Genomic DNA, 14,296 nt, shown 5'->3' on the forward strand with positions numbered 1-14,296 from the left:
GCCGTAAAATAAATCTTCAAAAAATTAATATTATACTGTTTAATTTTTTTCTCAAAACTTTTTATCACAGGTAAATAAAATTGGTAATAAAAATATTATATTTTATTATTGTTTCGTATAATTTAAAGTAGTGCTATTAAAGAGGAAATAAGTGATAAATTTCTTTAGAAGTAATAGAATGTTCTTAGTATAGAAAATAATATTTTTCCATAAAATTTTTTAAAATCACTATAATATTTTTTTTAGTAATGATTTAAGAAATTTTTGAATTTTGTTTATTAGAGATAATTACCACACAATACATCGATTATTTTAACCACGCACATGGTGTTATTATCATTGATGGTTGCAGTTGTCTGAGAAAGTTACTACAATATCAGCGTTTAGCGTAAGATAATTAGTAATTGTGTGTTTAAGGGAGTGCGTTTGAGGCAGTATGCCTGCGGATAGATCATTGTAGTTATTACTTCGCTCTTGTGATCTGTAGTAGAAAGTGTACAGCACATGCAGTATTGGATAGAACTCTGTGTGAAGTCCAGTGCCTTGCATTAAACTACCTTATGAAGTAAACACGGAAACTTATTTACAGAAAGGAATTAATAGCTCATATACATCGTCTTATTTCAGTGAAGATGAACGTGTCAGAGGAAGAGAAACTACACTCATCTGACAATGAATCCGATTCAGAGTCGGAGGGTGACTTGCTTTCTGAGAACGAATCTAGCTCAGAGGATATAACTGAGTCGAGCTCAGACTCGGGTTCAGATTCAGACACAGAGTCGGAGAGTGAAGATGAAGAAAACGCACCAAATGGAGATATACGTGTCAGTGGATGAGTAACATTGGCTTTTAAAACATTAATATAAGTGTAATGAATGAAACATGTTTTATCAGCTCTAGCGGGCTAGGTGTGGTGGTGGGGAGGATGTGAGGGAGGAGTGTGTCCCTCGATTGAACATCAGTTTTTGTCAGAGGTGTTATATCACACAGCTGATAACAGTGTGCTGTACCATCAGCCTGTTCAAATGTAAATGTTCATATTATATCTTGTTTCAGCAGTCAGGAGATGCAGAAAAGCAGGAGAAACCTAAAGATGAATATGCTGAAGATTCTTCAGATGAAGAGGTGAGATTTTCTCTTTTACTGCCAAAATGGAAATCTCAGTTTTGATAATCATCAGTTGGAATCAAAACTTGATAACAAAAATAATGATGCTAACCATTTTATAAAGATTTTCTCTCTCTTTAATCCCCTTTCTCTGCCCCCCAAAAAAGGATGGCTGTCATCAGTTTGGTCTTTTACATTTCTTCAACCAGTTCCCACTCAGTATGACATCACATTTTTATAAGCATTTGATATTACATGTATGTTGAAGTACATTAACTGGTTTCCCTATCTCTTCTGTCACAGGACATTCGCAACACAGTGGGTAATATACCAATGGAATGGTATAGAGACTATGCTCATCTTGGATATGATGTGGCTGGTCAAAAAGTAGCTAAAGGCTCCAAAGGCGATGAACTTGATGAATTTTTGGACAAAATGGAAAATCCTGACTACTGGTGAGTGTTTTTTTTTTTTAAAATTAGTTTGGAATCTTTTATTGTTGGTATTCATTAGACTTAAAGGAAAATTAAGTTTCCATCATGTTTGAGGAAGGTGACTTTTCAAAACACTTTAATTTGTTTGAAGAAGACAGTTTTAGGCCTATGCTCAAAATGACATACTACCTGGTACATTTATTTAAAACAGCAAGAAATCACAATGATGGCTTAAAACTACTTGAATGAAAGCCCACTTTGAATGAAAGTCACTTTATATTGTAAATACTGGTTAAGTTATTACGATGACTATAATTGAACAGCAGCTGTACAAGGTAGTTTGTACATTAGGCATGTGTTTGAGAGGGAGAAAAGAAAGACTGCATGTGTGTGCCTGCATGCATTTGCACATGTATGTGCATACCACTTTTTTGCATAATTCTCTCTGGATAATACTTGTTGATTAAATATATAAAAATATAAGTGCCTCTCACACCTGGAAGCTTCAGGCCACACAGTGGTAAAGAACAGCACAACAATAAGGTATGTTAGAAAAAAAGGAGCAGGTGAATAAAAAAAGCAAAGAAGAAAACAACTGTGTCATAGCTTAAATGCTGTTTTAAAGACTGTTGGTTTCTTTCCAGGCGTACAGTAACAGACAAACTTACTGGTCAGAAAACAGTGTTGAGCGATGATGATATTGATCTTATCAAGCGCATTCAAAAAGGCTGCCATCCTTCCAGTTCTGAAAACTTGCATGAGGTGTGTTTGTTTTTGTGGGGTCTGTTTTTGTTTTTATTTACTTTTGGTAGCATGGTGTGTCATGTTTTTTATTTTAATAAAACATCACTTGTAGCAGTGATATTACATGCTTTACAAACTTGATAGTTAAGTGTCATTAGTTGTATGTTGTGTTAGTCCAGGCTGTTTAAATGTGCTATGACATTGTACTTTCCAGCCTTGGATAGACTTCTTTAGCAGTGAAACAATGATTCATCCAGTCACCAATAGGCCAGCTGACAAGCGCAGTTTTATTCCTTCAAAGTGGGAGAAGCTTAAGGTATTTTTTCACAGTCTTGCTTGTCTTATATTTTTCTTGAAAGATGCATATTCTTGCATATGTGATTTTATATGGTTTTTTTCCCTTGTCAAGTAGAAAATATTTTATTGGATGTGGAGGCGTGTTTGCTCTATACAATTATGTTTAGATTTACAGTTTAAAGAGGATTGAGTAAACTTTTTTCAACACCTGAAATTTACTATTGGTAATGTCTGTAACTATTATAGAACAAGTAGTATGTAACTTTAATAAATGTATCTTATTCTCTCTGTAATGGCATACATTAAGTGCATAGTGCATGAAAATTCTAAGTGATCTCAGATTATGGCAAATGCATTGAAGATTGAAATTATTTTAAGACATTCTGCTTCAGAAGTGCACACAAAACTTTTTTTGAAAAATGCCAACAGGTAGGTCAGATGGTACATGCCATTAAGATGGGATGGATGAAGCCACGGCAAGAAAAGAAAGTAAAGGAAGAACAAGAGTTCTACAATTTGTGGAAGGATGATGAAGAGCCAGAAATCACTAAACGCTATCGACAACACATCCCAGCTCCCAAAGAAATACCTGGAGGACACGCGGAATCATACAGGCCTCCACCAGAGTACCTTTTCACAAAAGAAGAGGTAATAATAAAAGATTTGTTCATTCTTGTTTATGTTTAATTCTTGGTTTTCCTCTCTCATTCTTCAAAATAAATTTCTGCCAATTCAGGTTTGAGAGAACTGTCATTGATGGTTTGTTCACAGGAAGAAAAGTGGAGAGAACAGGAGCCTGATGAACGACGCATTAACTTCATTCCCCAGTCATTTTCATCACTGCGACTCCTGCCTGCATATGATCGGTTTATTAAGGAAAGATTTGAGCGGTGTCTTGATCTTTACCTATGTCCAAGACAGAGAAAGATGCGAGTAAGTAAATCTTAGTGGTGTATTTAGATAGTTTAAATTGTGTAAATAATTGGTAAATTCATTTGTGTCAGAAGTCCTTGAAAACTTTTTTTGGTTCGATCCAGGTTCCAGGGTACTTAAAGCTTACAATTATATTAACGTATCAGTGTGAATTATCTTTTCTGTTTATACTATGTAGATGAATGTCAACCCAGAGGATCTGATCCCTAAGTTGCCTAAACCTCAAGACCTTCGACCTTTTCCCACAGCAGAGTATTTGGCAAGTATAGTTATTGTTGTCTTGTTACAGTTTAGAATGATTCTTGCATCCAGATAATTTGAGATGGTAGGTCTATCCGCAGTGTTTTCCTTATAGCATGCAAGTTATATCTTTTAAGACCTCCAATCCATACTCTTATGTTTGAGACCCTTGACACCAAATCATGCATATTAAATTTTCAGACTTCTATGACAGATTTTCTGTAAGTAATGTAAATCTCCCTTACCGTGATTTATGCATGCTTTTATAAAATGGTAGAAACATTTTGTAACAGATGAATGAATCATACACTAACCAAAATGTCTTTAACTGGTTGATTGTTTATTTTGAACTTCTCTCAAAGCAATCTTAGGTAACCTTTGCTTCTTTTTCTCAGGTTTTCAAGGGTCACACAGACATTGTACGCTCCATTTCTGTCCATCCTTCAGGCCAGTGGCTTGCTACAGGTGGATAGAAATACTTAATCATCTCATGTTGTGTGCTTCTGTTTGGGCTCTTAAGATACAATGAAATAATTGCCACGATTTTTATCATTCCATTCTTTAGTGACTGTCTTTGCTGTCATTTACATTTTAGTATATATTTTCTGGTGGTGTGAATTATTTAAGCATTTAGGTACATCAGGTTTTTCAGATGACTGTATTGCTTACTCTAGAACAGAAGGTTATCCAAGCTAGTTATTTACAGGGTCTGATGATGGGACTGTCAGATTCTGGGAGGAAATCACAGGCAGGTGTTGGAGGAAAGTGGATGTTGGTGGCAAAGTCAGCAGTGTGGCGTGGAATCCTGATCCTAATTTGTGCCTTGTTGCAGTTGCTGTGTGAGTCACTAATTAAGTCACCTTGCAGTCCCCCTTCCCTCCCCAAGTATTTAATGAAATTCATGGTTTTGTTCCCTACCTTGACTGTCATAAAATTTGATTGGTGTCTGGGCCAACTCTGTGGGCATTAATGTAATTTATGTATATGTTATAGACTTAAGCTTGAAAGATTTGACGTTTGCATTTTGAGGGTTTTTTTTTTTTTTTTTTTGATTTGCAACATGACAGGAAGTTTTCTTGTTAATTCAATGTTTCATTTGGAAGGTGGAGGATTCACTCCAGTGAAGAAATATTTAAAAAGATATATTTGTTGCAGGAACACTTCTGTGATCCTAATTAATCCAAGATTGGGTGATAAGCTTATTGTCTCCAATACAGATTCTTCTGTTCTCTCTTTTGGACAAGAAGAAGACAACTCAACAGGTTTTATCATTTTTCTTCTGTTAGTAGTACTGTCATTGGTCTTTGATATATTAACAAATTAACTTATATTTATTTAGTTTCCCCTTTTAAATAAACAACATTTTTTTTCATCGTTTTTCAGTGGCAGAGAAAAAATTGCCTGTTAACTGGATTCCTTCTGACCTCAACCTAAATGACTATAAAGCAGGCATTTTGCTGCGGGTGGAGCATAATAAGGTATCGTTGTACTTCCCCACAGTCAAATTTAGGTTCCTCTTTAGGAGGATAGGGATGTGGGATATAGCAACAGTTTTATCATTACAGTTAAGACATCACTGTAGAGTTGTTTTTATTTTCACTTCAAACAGTGTATAATATGTTTTTCAAATATGTTTACTGTTTGCAGAGTTTTTCCTGTGTAAGAGCAATGTGAGGTTGTGTGTGTTTTTTAAATACTTCTACCATTATAGTATTCCAGTGCCAGTTCATTGTGTGACTCTCAGTCTTAATTCGTTATATATATTTGAATTGTAATTGTACGTAACCAACTGGTCTGTAGGGTTTCACTTGAATAATGAATAAAGAGGTGCACATGCTAGAATATATTTCCTTATGTATTTTGAGCCTATGTAATTTAGATTTCATGCAGTTAACTAATTTTTGTCACTGTAATCACACCTGAGTGTGGAAATTCTGAAGTTGGTGTTTTTATTTTTCATTACACTTGAAATGCAGGAAGTTTCTCAGGTGACCTGGCATGCTAAGGGTGATTACTTTGCTACTGTGATGCCACAAGGGGGAAGTATGTCTGTTTTCATTCATCAGCTTACAAGGCGACGGACACAGGTAAACTGCAGTCCTTTGTGAAATGCTAATTTTATGCAATGTACTGTATGAATTCCTGTACTCTGAAACTTGTGGTCACATTGCCTCATTTAAATTAGTACATGTCTATCAGAAATAGAAGCTGAGTATTTTGTTGAAATAGGAATTTTTTAGTCCATTTCTTTGTGACATGTTTGAAAAATATTGTGCATCTGAAATGACTTTCGTAGCTTATAGATGGTAATTTCATTATAATATATATATACACACACATTCATAATTTTTTGTACTTCCTTGTAGTTGTAATGAAATCTATTTAATAGCGTTGATTTTATGGAATGTATTTTTTGTATTAAATTAATGTTGAGCTTAAACCTGTATTTTTGCAGAATCCTTTCTCGAAGCCAAAGGGTCTGGTGCAAAAAGTCATGTTTCATCCAGTGCGACCATATTTGTTTGTGGCTGTAAGTATCTAGAATCAAAGGATGCAAATTGCTGTTTCATTTAAGAATCACTTTTCTTTGTCGTATTTTTTCTTTAAGTGTTTTAAATGTGTTTGTAGTACATTTCTATTAGAGTTATGCCTCTGTGCATCAGGTGTTCTGTCACTAAATTAGCTGTCACATTTTTTTCTCTTGTGCCCTCAGACACAAAAATATGTACGAGTGTACAATCTACTAAAACAACAGCTGGTGAAAAAACTCCAAACCAATTGCAAATGGGTGTCTAGCATGGATGTGCATCCTGGTGGTAAGTGCAACATTTGATTTTTTTGCAATTCAAGATTGATTCTATAATATCAAACACATTTCCATTTGGGGATGCTTTAACATCTTATACCTTCTCCAGATTGTCATTTTCTAAAATGCATTCTACCTAAAACTACATTAATAGAGGTACTGTATCTAATTAATCACACCTTGGCACTAAATGAGCTCTGTTATGTAGTCTCCCAACTGTGCAGTTTGCCACTTTTTTGTATTCATGCATTTTTATCACACTTGCTTCATTCCGCCAAGCAACATTTAAGCTACATATGTGAAATATTATCTTTATTAAAATACAGACTCTTACCTGCAATACTGTATCAAAGTCCACTTTTCATTAAAAATTATTTCCTTTTTATTTTTTACAATCTTCTTCTGTTACATAAGATCATACCTGTCAGACTTCTAGCTTTATTTTACAGAAGCCCCATGATATTCATGTGTGCATACAATTGGCACTGTCTAGTCCAGAGGTGAAATATAGTGTGCTGATTGCAGATAGTCCATAGGCAGATTGTATTTGGTTTCACTGGTGTTTGAATTGGTGCTGGAGAAGAGCTTTGGCTGTGCTGGTTTTGTTGTTCTAGACATCTACCAGACACAGCCATAAATACGCAAAGAGAAATAATTGTAGCACAACAAAAACACAGATCCTACAACATGCATGCTCAGTGGACACTCTTATCCTGGCAGCAATGTCTTCAGCAGATGACACAACCTCATTCTCAGTTGAATTTTATTTCTGCTCTTAAGCAACTCATTATTATTTTTGTTTCACGGACTTGATGCTTCTCTGTAGTCTGGACACTGATCACATCCTGCCTCTTCTCTCATGCACACTTCACACTAACATTCACTGCAGTTATTAGTGACCCAGTCCCTGACTTTTTGAACAACTTACTGTGGCTGTACAATTTTGAACTTTAAGAATATGCAAAAGATATTACACTTTTCTTTCAGGTGACAATGTCATTATTGGAAGTTATGATTGTCGTCTCAGCTGGTTTGACCTTGATCTGTCTACAAAACCTTATCAGACTTTAAGGTATTTACATCCTGGCAAAAAGTGTTTCTATGCATTTCTGATAATGTTAAAAGATAATTATAAGCAGATTTGTGTAGTACATAACCCCATTTACAACAGACTATTTTTTTAAAATATATTTTAATGTGTAGTTTGTAAAATTACATGCTTCATTTTCTTTTTCCAATGTAGGCATTATTCAGCAATAGTTCAGGTATCACTATTTCTCAAAGTTTAAGATTTTATATTTACGATTTCCCTTATCCCTTTAAAATGTGTTGCATATTTTAAAATTAACAGAATTGAGGGTGAAACTATTGTTTAAAATTTTAATATCACAATATTAGCTATAGCTTAAAGACATTTTGTTGTTAAAAATAATTGCAGACACCACAAAAAAGCCATCAGACAGGTGACCTACCATCGTCGTTATCCTCTCTTTGCTTCGGCTTCTGATGATGGAACTGTAATTGTTTGTCATGGCATGGTATACAGGTTTGTATAATTTAGTTTTTAATAGGGCATAGATTTCACCTGGTGAGTGGTCAGATTTAAATAAGCAGGAAGAAACAGCCCTGACTGCAAATAGCTTAAAGCTTATTTAACGTAGCATTCATGAGGACTGTATGTTTATAAGAAAAAAATAGCAAGGTAGCTAAGAGCTATAGAGAAAAGAAATAGCAAGGTAGCTAAATTTATTCATTTCTTTTTTTATTCCAGCGACCTTCTGCAAAACCCATTGATTGTGCCAGTAAAGATATTGCGTGGGCATGGTACACAGAAAGGCTTGGGGGTCACGGACTGTCAGTTCCATCCATTACAACCATGGCTGTTTTCTGCTGGTGCAGACGGAACAGTTCGCCTTTACAGATGATCTTTATTCTGGAAGTTTTTCTATGAAAGATACATGGGACTGGATTGGTGGGCAGAAGAGATCATCTGTCAGATTCATTGCAGTGTATGCCCAGTTTTGCTTGTTTATGTACAAATGGTACAGATGGGAGACCTATTCACACAAACAATGGAAAGTGGATTTGAAAAGACCTTCATGCAATTCTCATACTAATAATAAACATTGTCGAAAGAAGCTTCATATGTTTTATTTTATAAAGGTGGTATTTGAAGAATGTCATTACTGGCTACAAGACAATGACGTAAGTGCATACATATCTTGGTATCATTAAGACAAGCTTCAGTCATGGATGAGCATTCATTCCATAGCTGTTAGTGGCACAAATCTTTCCCTTCTCAGAAAATCAAGTTTTTTTTTTTTTTTTGTTTTTTTTAAATCAGCCGCTAAAAGACAACTTTCAGTCCAGTAGAAGTCATAAAACAGAAGCAGTGTATTAAAAAAATACAGACATGCCATGGTTTTGTTACATCTGACACAGGTGTGCAACTAGAGGAGAAATATTGTTGACAAAAACAAGGCAGAATTCTAAACTTTGTTGTAGCTATTCCTGTAGTGCATAGACTGTTTTATTGTGATTTTTCTTTTGATCTTTTCATGCAATTACATGTAACTGAACTCAAGGTTGGGTGTGTATGAAAGGTACATATGAATGCCTCACCTGAAAAGGTGCATGATAGTGCACCTGTTTATAAAATTCTTTGATCCTGGTGTTGAGGATAAAATTTTACAAACGGTTGACACAACTGTAACTTTATTCTTATATTTCTTTGTTGTATTTGTGAGAATACAAGCAGAATTGATGACCCAAAAACTGCAGCTTGGCTCTTTTGAATGTCATCAGCTATAGCAGTTAGCCTTGCACTGCCTTATGACTGGTTTGTGTACGGCTATTTTAAAACAGATGCATGCAAGCATACATACATCCCTTGACTGGTATCACCCACGGAGCAGTTATGCTGGTCTGTTAGTATTTTTTTTGGGAGGGGGGATGTTTAACTCTGAGCCAGCAACTAAGGCTATATCATGGCAAGGCAAACAGCTCTGTAAACTGATGCCACATACAGAGAAAGAACAGTGTGCCCAAGACAAGAGCTGAACCCTGGACAGCCAACCTTCACTGTGTTGACAGGCGCTAATTATTGCACCACTGGACTGCCCCTAGTATTGGGGAGGAAAAAGCTTACTGCTTAGAGTGGTGGTAAACATGCATTGCATGAAAAAAGCAGTCGCCTCCTTCCATTTGCCAACCAGTTCTTCCCTCCTCCAAGGTACCCAACGGATGGTTTTAGACAGTGTCATGTTGGGTCACTTGGCCAAACCAGACAAACTTGCATCATTTTACCGTTCTATTTTATCATTCAGTGATTTATTTGTCATACGATAACTGACATGCCTAACTTCACATCGCCCATGTGCATAGAGGTTCACTGGTACAGTTCAAAAAAGAAAAGATCAAGAGGGTAGGTTAGGTGCAAGTTTATATCCTCTGATAAAGTAGGACAAGTTTGTAACTACAAACACAATGGTCTTTATAATGCTCTATGCCCAGTCAAAAAAATTTTTTTTAATATCAAACATTCTTTGCCAAATATTTCTTTCAAATATATATATGGCCTTCAAAATAAGAATATAGGCAAACAAAAGTAAAAATACTACATATGCTTGCCACAGAACATTTCAACAAGAAAACTCCTTGGGAAACACAACACTAGCTATCTTGGCAAAAGCTCCACAGTAACGGCCAATGATAATTCACAACCAGAAAAATAAAGCTTCATCTCACAACGTGTTAAAATGCAACATAACAATTCTGTTTTAAAGATTCATCCTCCAGTGAAATACTTTCTTACAGCTGAAACTGTCACACCAATTACATAAATTATTGCTTACAATAAAAAGCAACAATACAGTTGCAATTGAAATGTACAACGACAGGTATATCTCTCTGTGCAGATTTTGAAAATACAAGTGGCAGCTGAAATCGTAGAAATTAGATAAGATTTTCTCTGAATACCCTATCCTCATTGATGAAATTGGTTAGTAACTACCATGTTTCCCCGGCCGTCATTGCCCTTGCCTCCTTGAAATAAGTAGATGATTTATCACCGTTTACCCTCGGTAAAGTCCCATAAAAGTATACCATTTTACCCAACAGACTTGAACTCTTAAATTGTTGTAAACTGGCAAGATAAAATGAAGTAGGTGGTAATAACCTGTGGGCAAAATATTGAGCATACATCGGACCACACGCAAAATTTAATCCTAGAAGCTAGAATGTTTCCCTCTTGCAAAGACACAAGGGTCCATGTTCGAAAGCTCCCATGTTTTGGATGGGAGCGCAAGCTCTGTACTAAGCATCATTTATTATTCTGTAGACTACAACTCTTTCTATCGTTGCACCTGCTGGTTTCCTCTCAAACTTCGCCACGTGAAAGATAAACGATTGCAAATCCAGTGCCTTCTCTTTTCGTGTTCACGGAGAGGCAAGCAACCGCACTGCCAAAATCATTGCTTCAGCTATCGAGCAGCTGGGGAAACGATCACTCTCTCCCTACCCGTCTTCGTTCACTCCTTACCACCACCGCCGCCGCCCAGCCGCCCTCTTCAGCCTTTGGCTTGAGATGCCTACTGCTGTTCTCTTGGTGTATCGTGAGACTTATCAAAGACTTCATTCCCACTAGATGTTCGTTATCGCAGACTACGAACAGACTCTGGATACAGCAGTCTGACGTCAAGAAGGTGTTTTGAACAAGGCGCGTGCTAACCCGTCGGAATAAACTCTGAGTATAGAACGTAGAGGGGAACTATGATGAACGCGCGTAGATTATTTTTTTTTTTTACCTTGTAAACACCCTGCCTTCCCCCTTAAGAAAAAAAAAAAACCAACAAAGAAAGCACGCATCACAAAGTACTCATGCATCATCCCACCCATCTTCTAATTCAGGGGTGGGCAATTAATTTTCCCAAGGGACTGCATGAGAAATTGGGATGGTTTTAGAGGGCCGGACTAATATAGTTTACTCAGTTTTACCCAATACTGTATATATAGTATATATACTATCTCTTCGGCAGAAGGCGGGCCGGTCAGAGACAGTAGGCGGGCCGCATCCGGCCCGCGTGCCGGCCTGTGCCCAGGTCTGTTCTAAATCGAAAATGGCGGGGGGAAGGGTGGAACCTCTCCACACATGTAGTAAACAGCCGACAACAAAATAACTTGCAGACAATCCTTGCATTCAATTTTTTTAAAATATCGGGAACATCTCATATTTGGCTAGAACGGAGGCAATTTTCGTGTGAAATAAATCCTTGCTGAGAAAATGATACCGTTTCCCCACCACGGTCGCACCTTAACCGGCGATCAGACCTAATGTCCGTGCCATAAACCGGAACAGGTTACACGCCGAGAGCTCGATGTGAGCGATTCGCCACAAGTGTTTATTTTATCAATCGTTTTCTCGCCTTTTAATCGGGCCAGAAATCTTATTTAACTAAATAAATATTTGATTAGTGGGCTGAGAATTACTTAACAAAACTATCTAAGTTTCTCTCTTCCCATTTGTCGAAACATCAATAGCCACTGTAAAATGTATGCAATGACAGGGTCACGTTTGCACTGAGCACGAACGGACGGACGACTTAAAAACGACACGATCAGAGGACTGAGTAGACAGATTACATCGGAAGTGTCTGTGAGAGAGTGAGAGAAAGAGCCTTTTTATCAACATATTCCGGAAAGAAAGCTGCTTCATGAGTCACTTCTGAACGTTAAATTTTAAGCGTCCAGTTTTGCACGAGCAAAGAATGTGGGTGTGTACCAATCCCCTCCACCCCACTCAACACTCAATAAGCACCTTTTTTAATAAGAACTTATTAAAAATAAAAGATCAAACAGCACGAACGACAGCCAGGGCCCTGTGGAACGAGTTCTTCATGACTTATGGATTCCCCGGCAGAATTCTGTCTGATCAAGGTCTTTGAGTCAAAACTCATCCAAGAACTGTGCAGCCTCGCCGGAATCCAGAAATGCAGGACCACGCCCTACCACCCTTGCGGGAACCCTGTGGAAAGGTGGAACCAAACGCTGATCGGTATGCTGCGAACCTTGGAGACGGAACAGAAGGACTGGCGGAAACACCTGAAGTCTGTGGTGCACGCCTACAACTCGTGCATACACAGCAGCACGGGATTCTCACCCTCCTACCTGTTCTACGGACGGCACCCAAGACTGCCAGTCGACCTGGCATTTGGCCTGGACATAGGGAAGCGACAAGGGAAGAGTTGCAGGCAGTATGTGCAGGACATGAAAGAAAGCCTCCGTAGTGCATACAGAATGGCCACAGAGCAAATGGAAAAGGCCTCTCTTAAGAACAAGATAAGGTATGATGCAGGAGCTTTGGCAGCTACCTTAGAAGTGGGAGACAGAGTCCTGGTAAAGAAGATGGGGCCACGAATTACATCCAAAGTGGATGACCGCTGGGAGGAAGGAGTTTTTGTCGTGCTGGACAAAATGAACGATATACCGGTGTATGTGGTCAAACGAGAGGACGGCTCCGGACCAAAACGGACACTCCATCGGAATCTGCTACTCCCAGTGGGTGCATTAGGCTGGGCACCACCCTTGGCCCAGGAAAGAACCACCAGAAACAACCCCAGACAGCGCACAGACGAGGTAGCAGCCACGCCCCCCGACTGTGGAAATGGTGAGGATGACGAACCGGTGCAATTTCCAGACATCGAAGTGGGCCTAGAGTTGAGGCCAGAGGCACCAGAGTTTATTCCAGCAGCGGTACCTGCAGGAAACCGGCAGGAGGAAGTAGAGCAGGAAGATGAAGCAGAGGAGATAGTAGAGAGAGTGAAGAGCAGCAACCTCTACGCCGCTCTGACAGAATCCGCCGACCGGTGGACAGACTGAACTTAATGCACCGATGTGCGAGTGGAAATCAGTCGGACAGGGCGAGGTTGTATAGTGTCCGACAAGAGATGGCAAGTCTTTTAGCTTCTAGTCAGAAAGCTCCCCACCAGGTGATACAGTCTGTATGGCGGGCCATAAACGATGTAATGGAAGTGTTGGACAGGTTGTTTAGCTTACCTCTAATTGAAACTGATATGTGATCGATCGATCTTTTCTTCAACAGCTTTATTTTGACAGACACCTTTAGGGGTAGTTCTGAAAATTTGTATTGAATTGATATACATGATGGGTAATACTTGTTATGCTATGGTATTTAGCTACTATGCTGCATTTTGACTGTAGAGATTTGTTCACGGGGAAATCTTGTTTTATGCTCGGGTTGATGTTTCTGTCTTTTCAAATGAAAATTGAAAGGAAACATTCTTTTTCTTTCCCCGGGTAAGTGTAGCACTCTAGAAGTGTACTGAGTACAGTATATAATTGTTTGTTGTAAGGTCAGCGTCGAGTGACGCTGCCCTATTTCCCACGATGGCTGCGTCCGTAGGTAGCCGAGCTTGAACTGCCCACCCCCCGGCCACTGGTCTATTGTTACACCCGCCTGAGAACTTGGGTGGAAACAATGACCAGACAGGGCGAGGGGGGCAGGGGATGGAGGGATCGAGATTCTAGAATGTTCCGAGGGTAGGGAAATAAGTAGCGGGGCGTACAGTGGCTTGGAGGCTGTTGAGATTAGAGAGAGAGAGAGAGGAGGCAGGCCAGCAACCGAGAAAAGAGTTGAATAAAGAAACTTCACCGTGAGAAATCCATCTTGTGTTTTCCTGTACAACGTAGCCCAACCCTACGTAGCCATGTTAACGTG

General features: G+C 38.4%; 1 protein-coding gene across 2 annotated transcripts; it reads left to right on the forward strand.

Moving 5' to 3' along the window:
* The first annotated feature begins 302 nt into the window (after positions 1-302).
* On the forward strand, positions 303-8,699 carry LOC112553323 (ribosome biogenesis protein bop1-like). 2 transcript variants are annotated; one of them, XM_025220454.1, is made up of 19 exons: positions 303-388; positions 628-824; positions 1,057-1,125; positions 1,411-1,562; positions 2,186-2,303; positions 2,500-2,601; positions 3,012-3,230; positions 3,354-3,515; positions 3,694-3,774; positions 4,151-4,220; positions 4,462-4,594; positions 4,911-5,017; positions 5,139-5,233; positions 5,732-5,842; positions 6,211-6,285; positions 6,469-6,571; positions 7,549-7,633; positions 8,000-8,107; positions 8,333-8,699. In XM_025220454.1, the coding sequence occupies exons 2-19, from the start codon at positions 633-635 to the stop codon at positions 8,484-8,486; spliced, it is 2,136 nt and encodes a 711-aa protein (XP_025076239.1). In that variant the 5' UTR covers positions 303-388; positions 628-632; the 3' UTR covers positions 8,487-8,699. The 2 variants fall into 2 exon arrangements, with proteins under 2 accessions (XP_025076239.1, XP_025076240.1); XM_025220455.1 differs by having other exon boundaries at positions 1,060-1,125.
* Positions 8,700-14,296: the final 5,597 nt, after the last annotated feature.

The sequence above is a fragment of the Pomacea canaliculata genome, linkage group LG12, assembly GCF_003073045.1.
Source record: "Pomacea canaliculata isolate SZHN2017 linkage group LG12, ASM307304v1, whole genome shotgun sequence".
Lineage (NCBI taxonomy): Eukaryota > Metazoa > Mollusca > Gastropoda > Architaenioglossa > Ampullariidae > Pomacea > Pomacea canaliculata.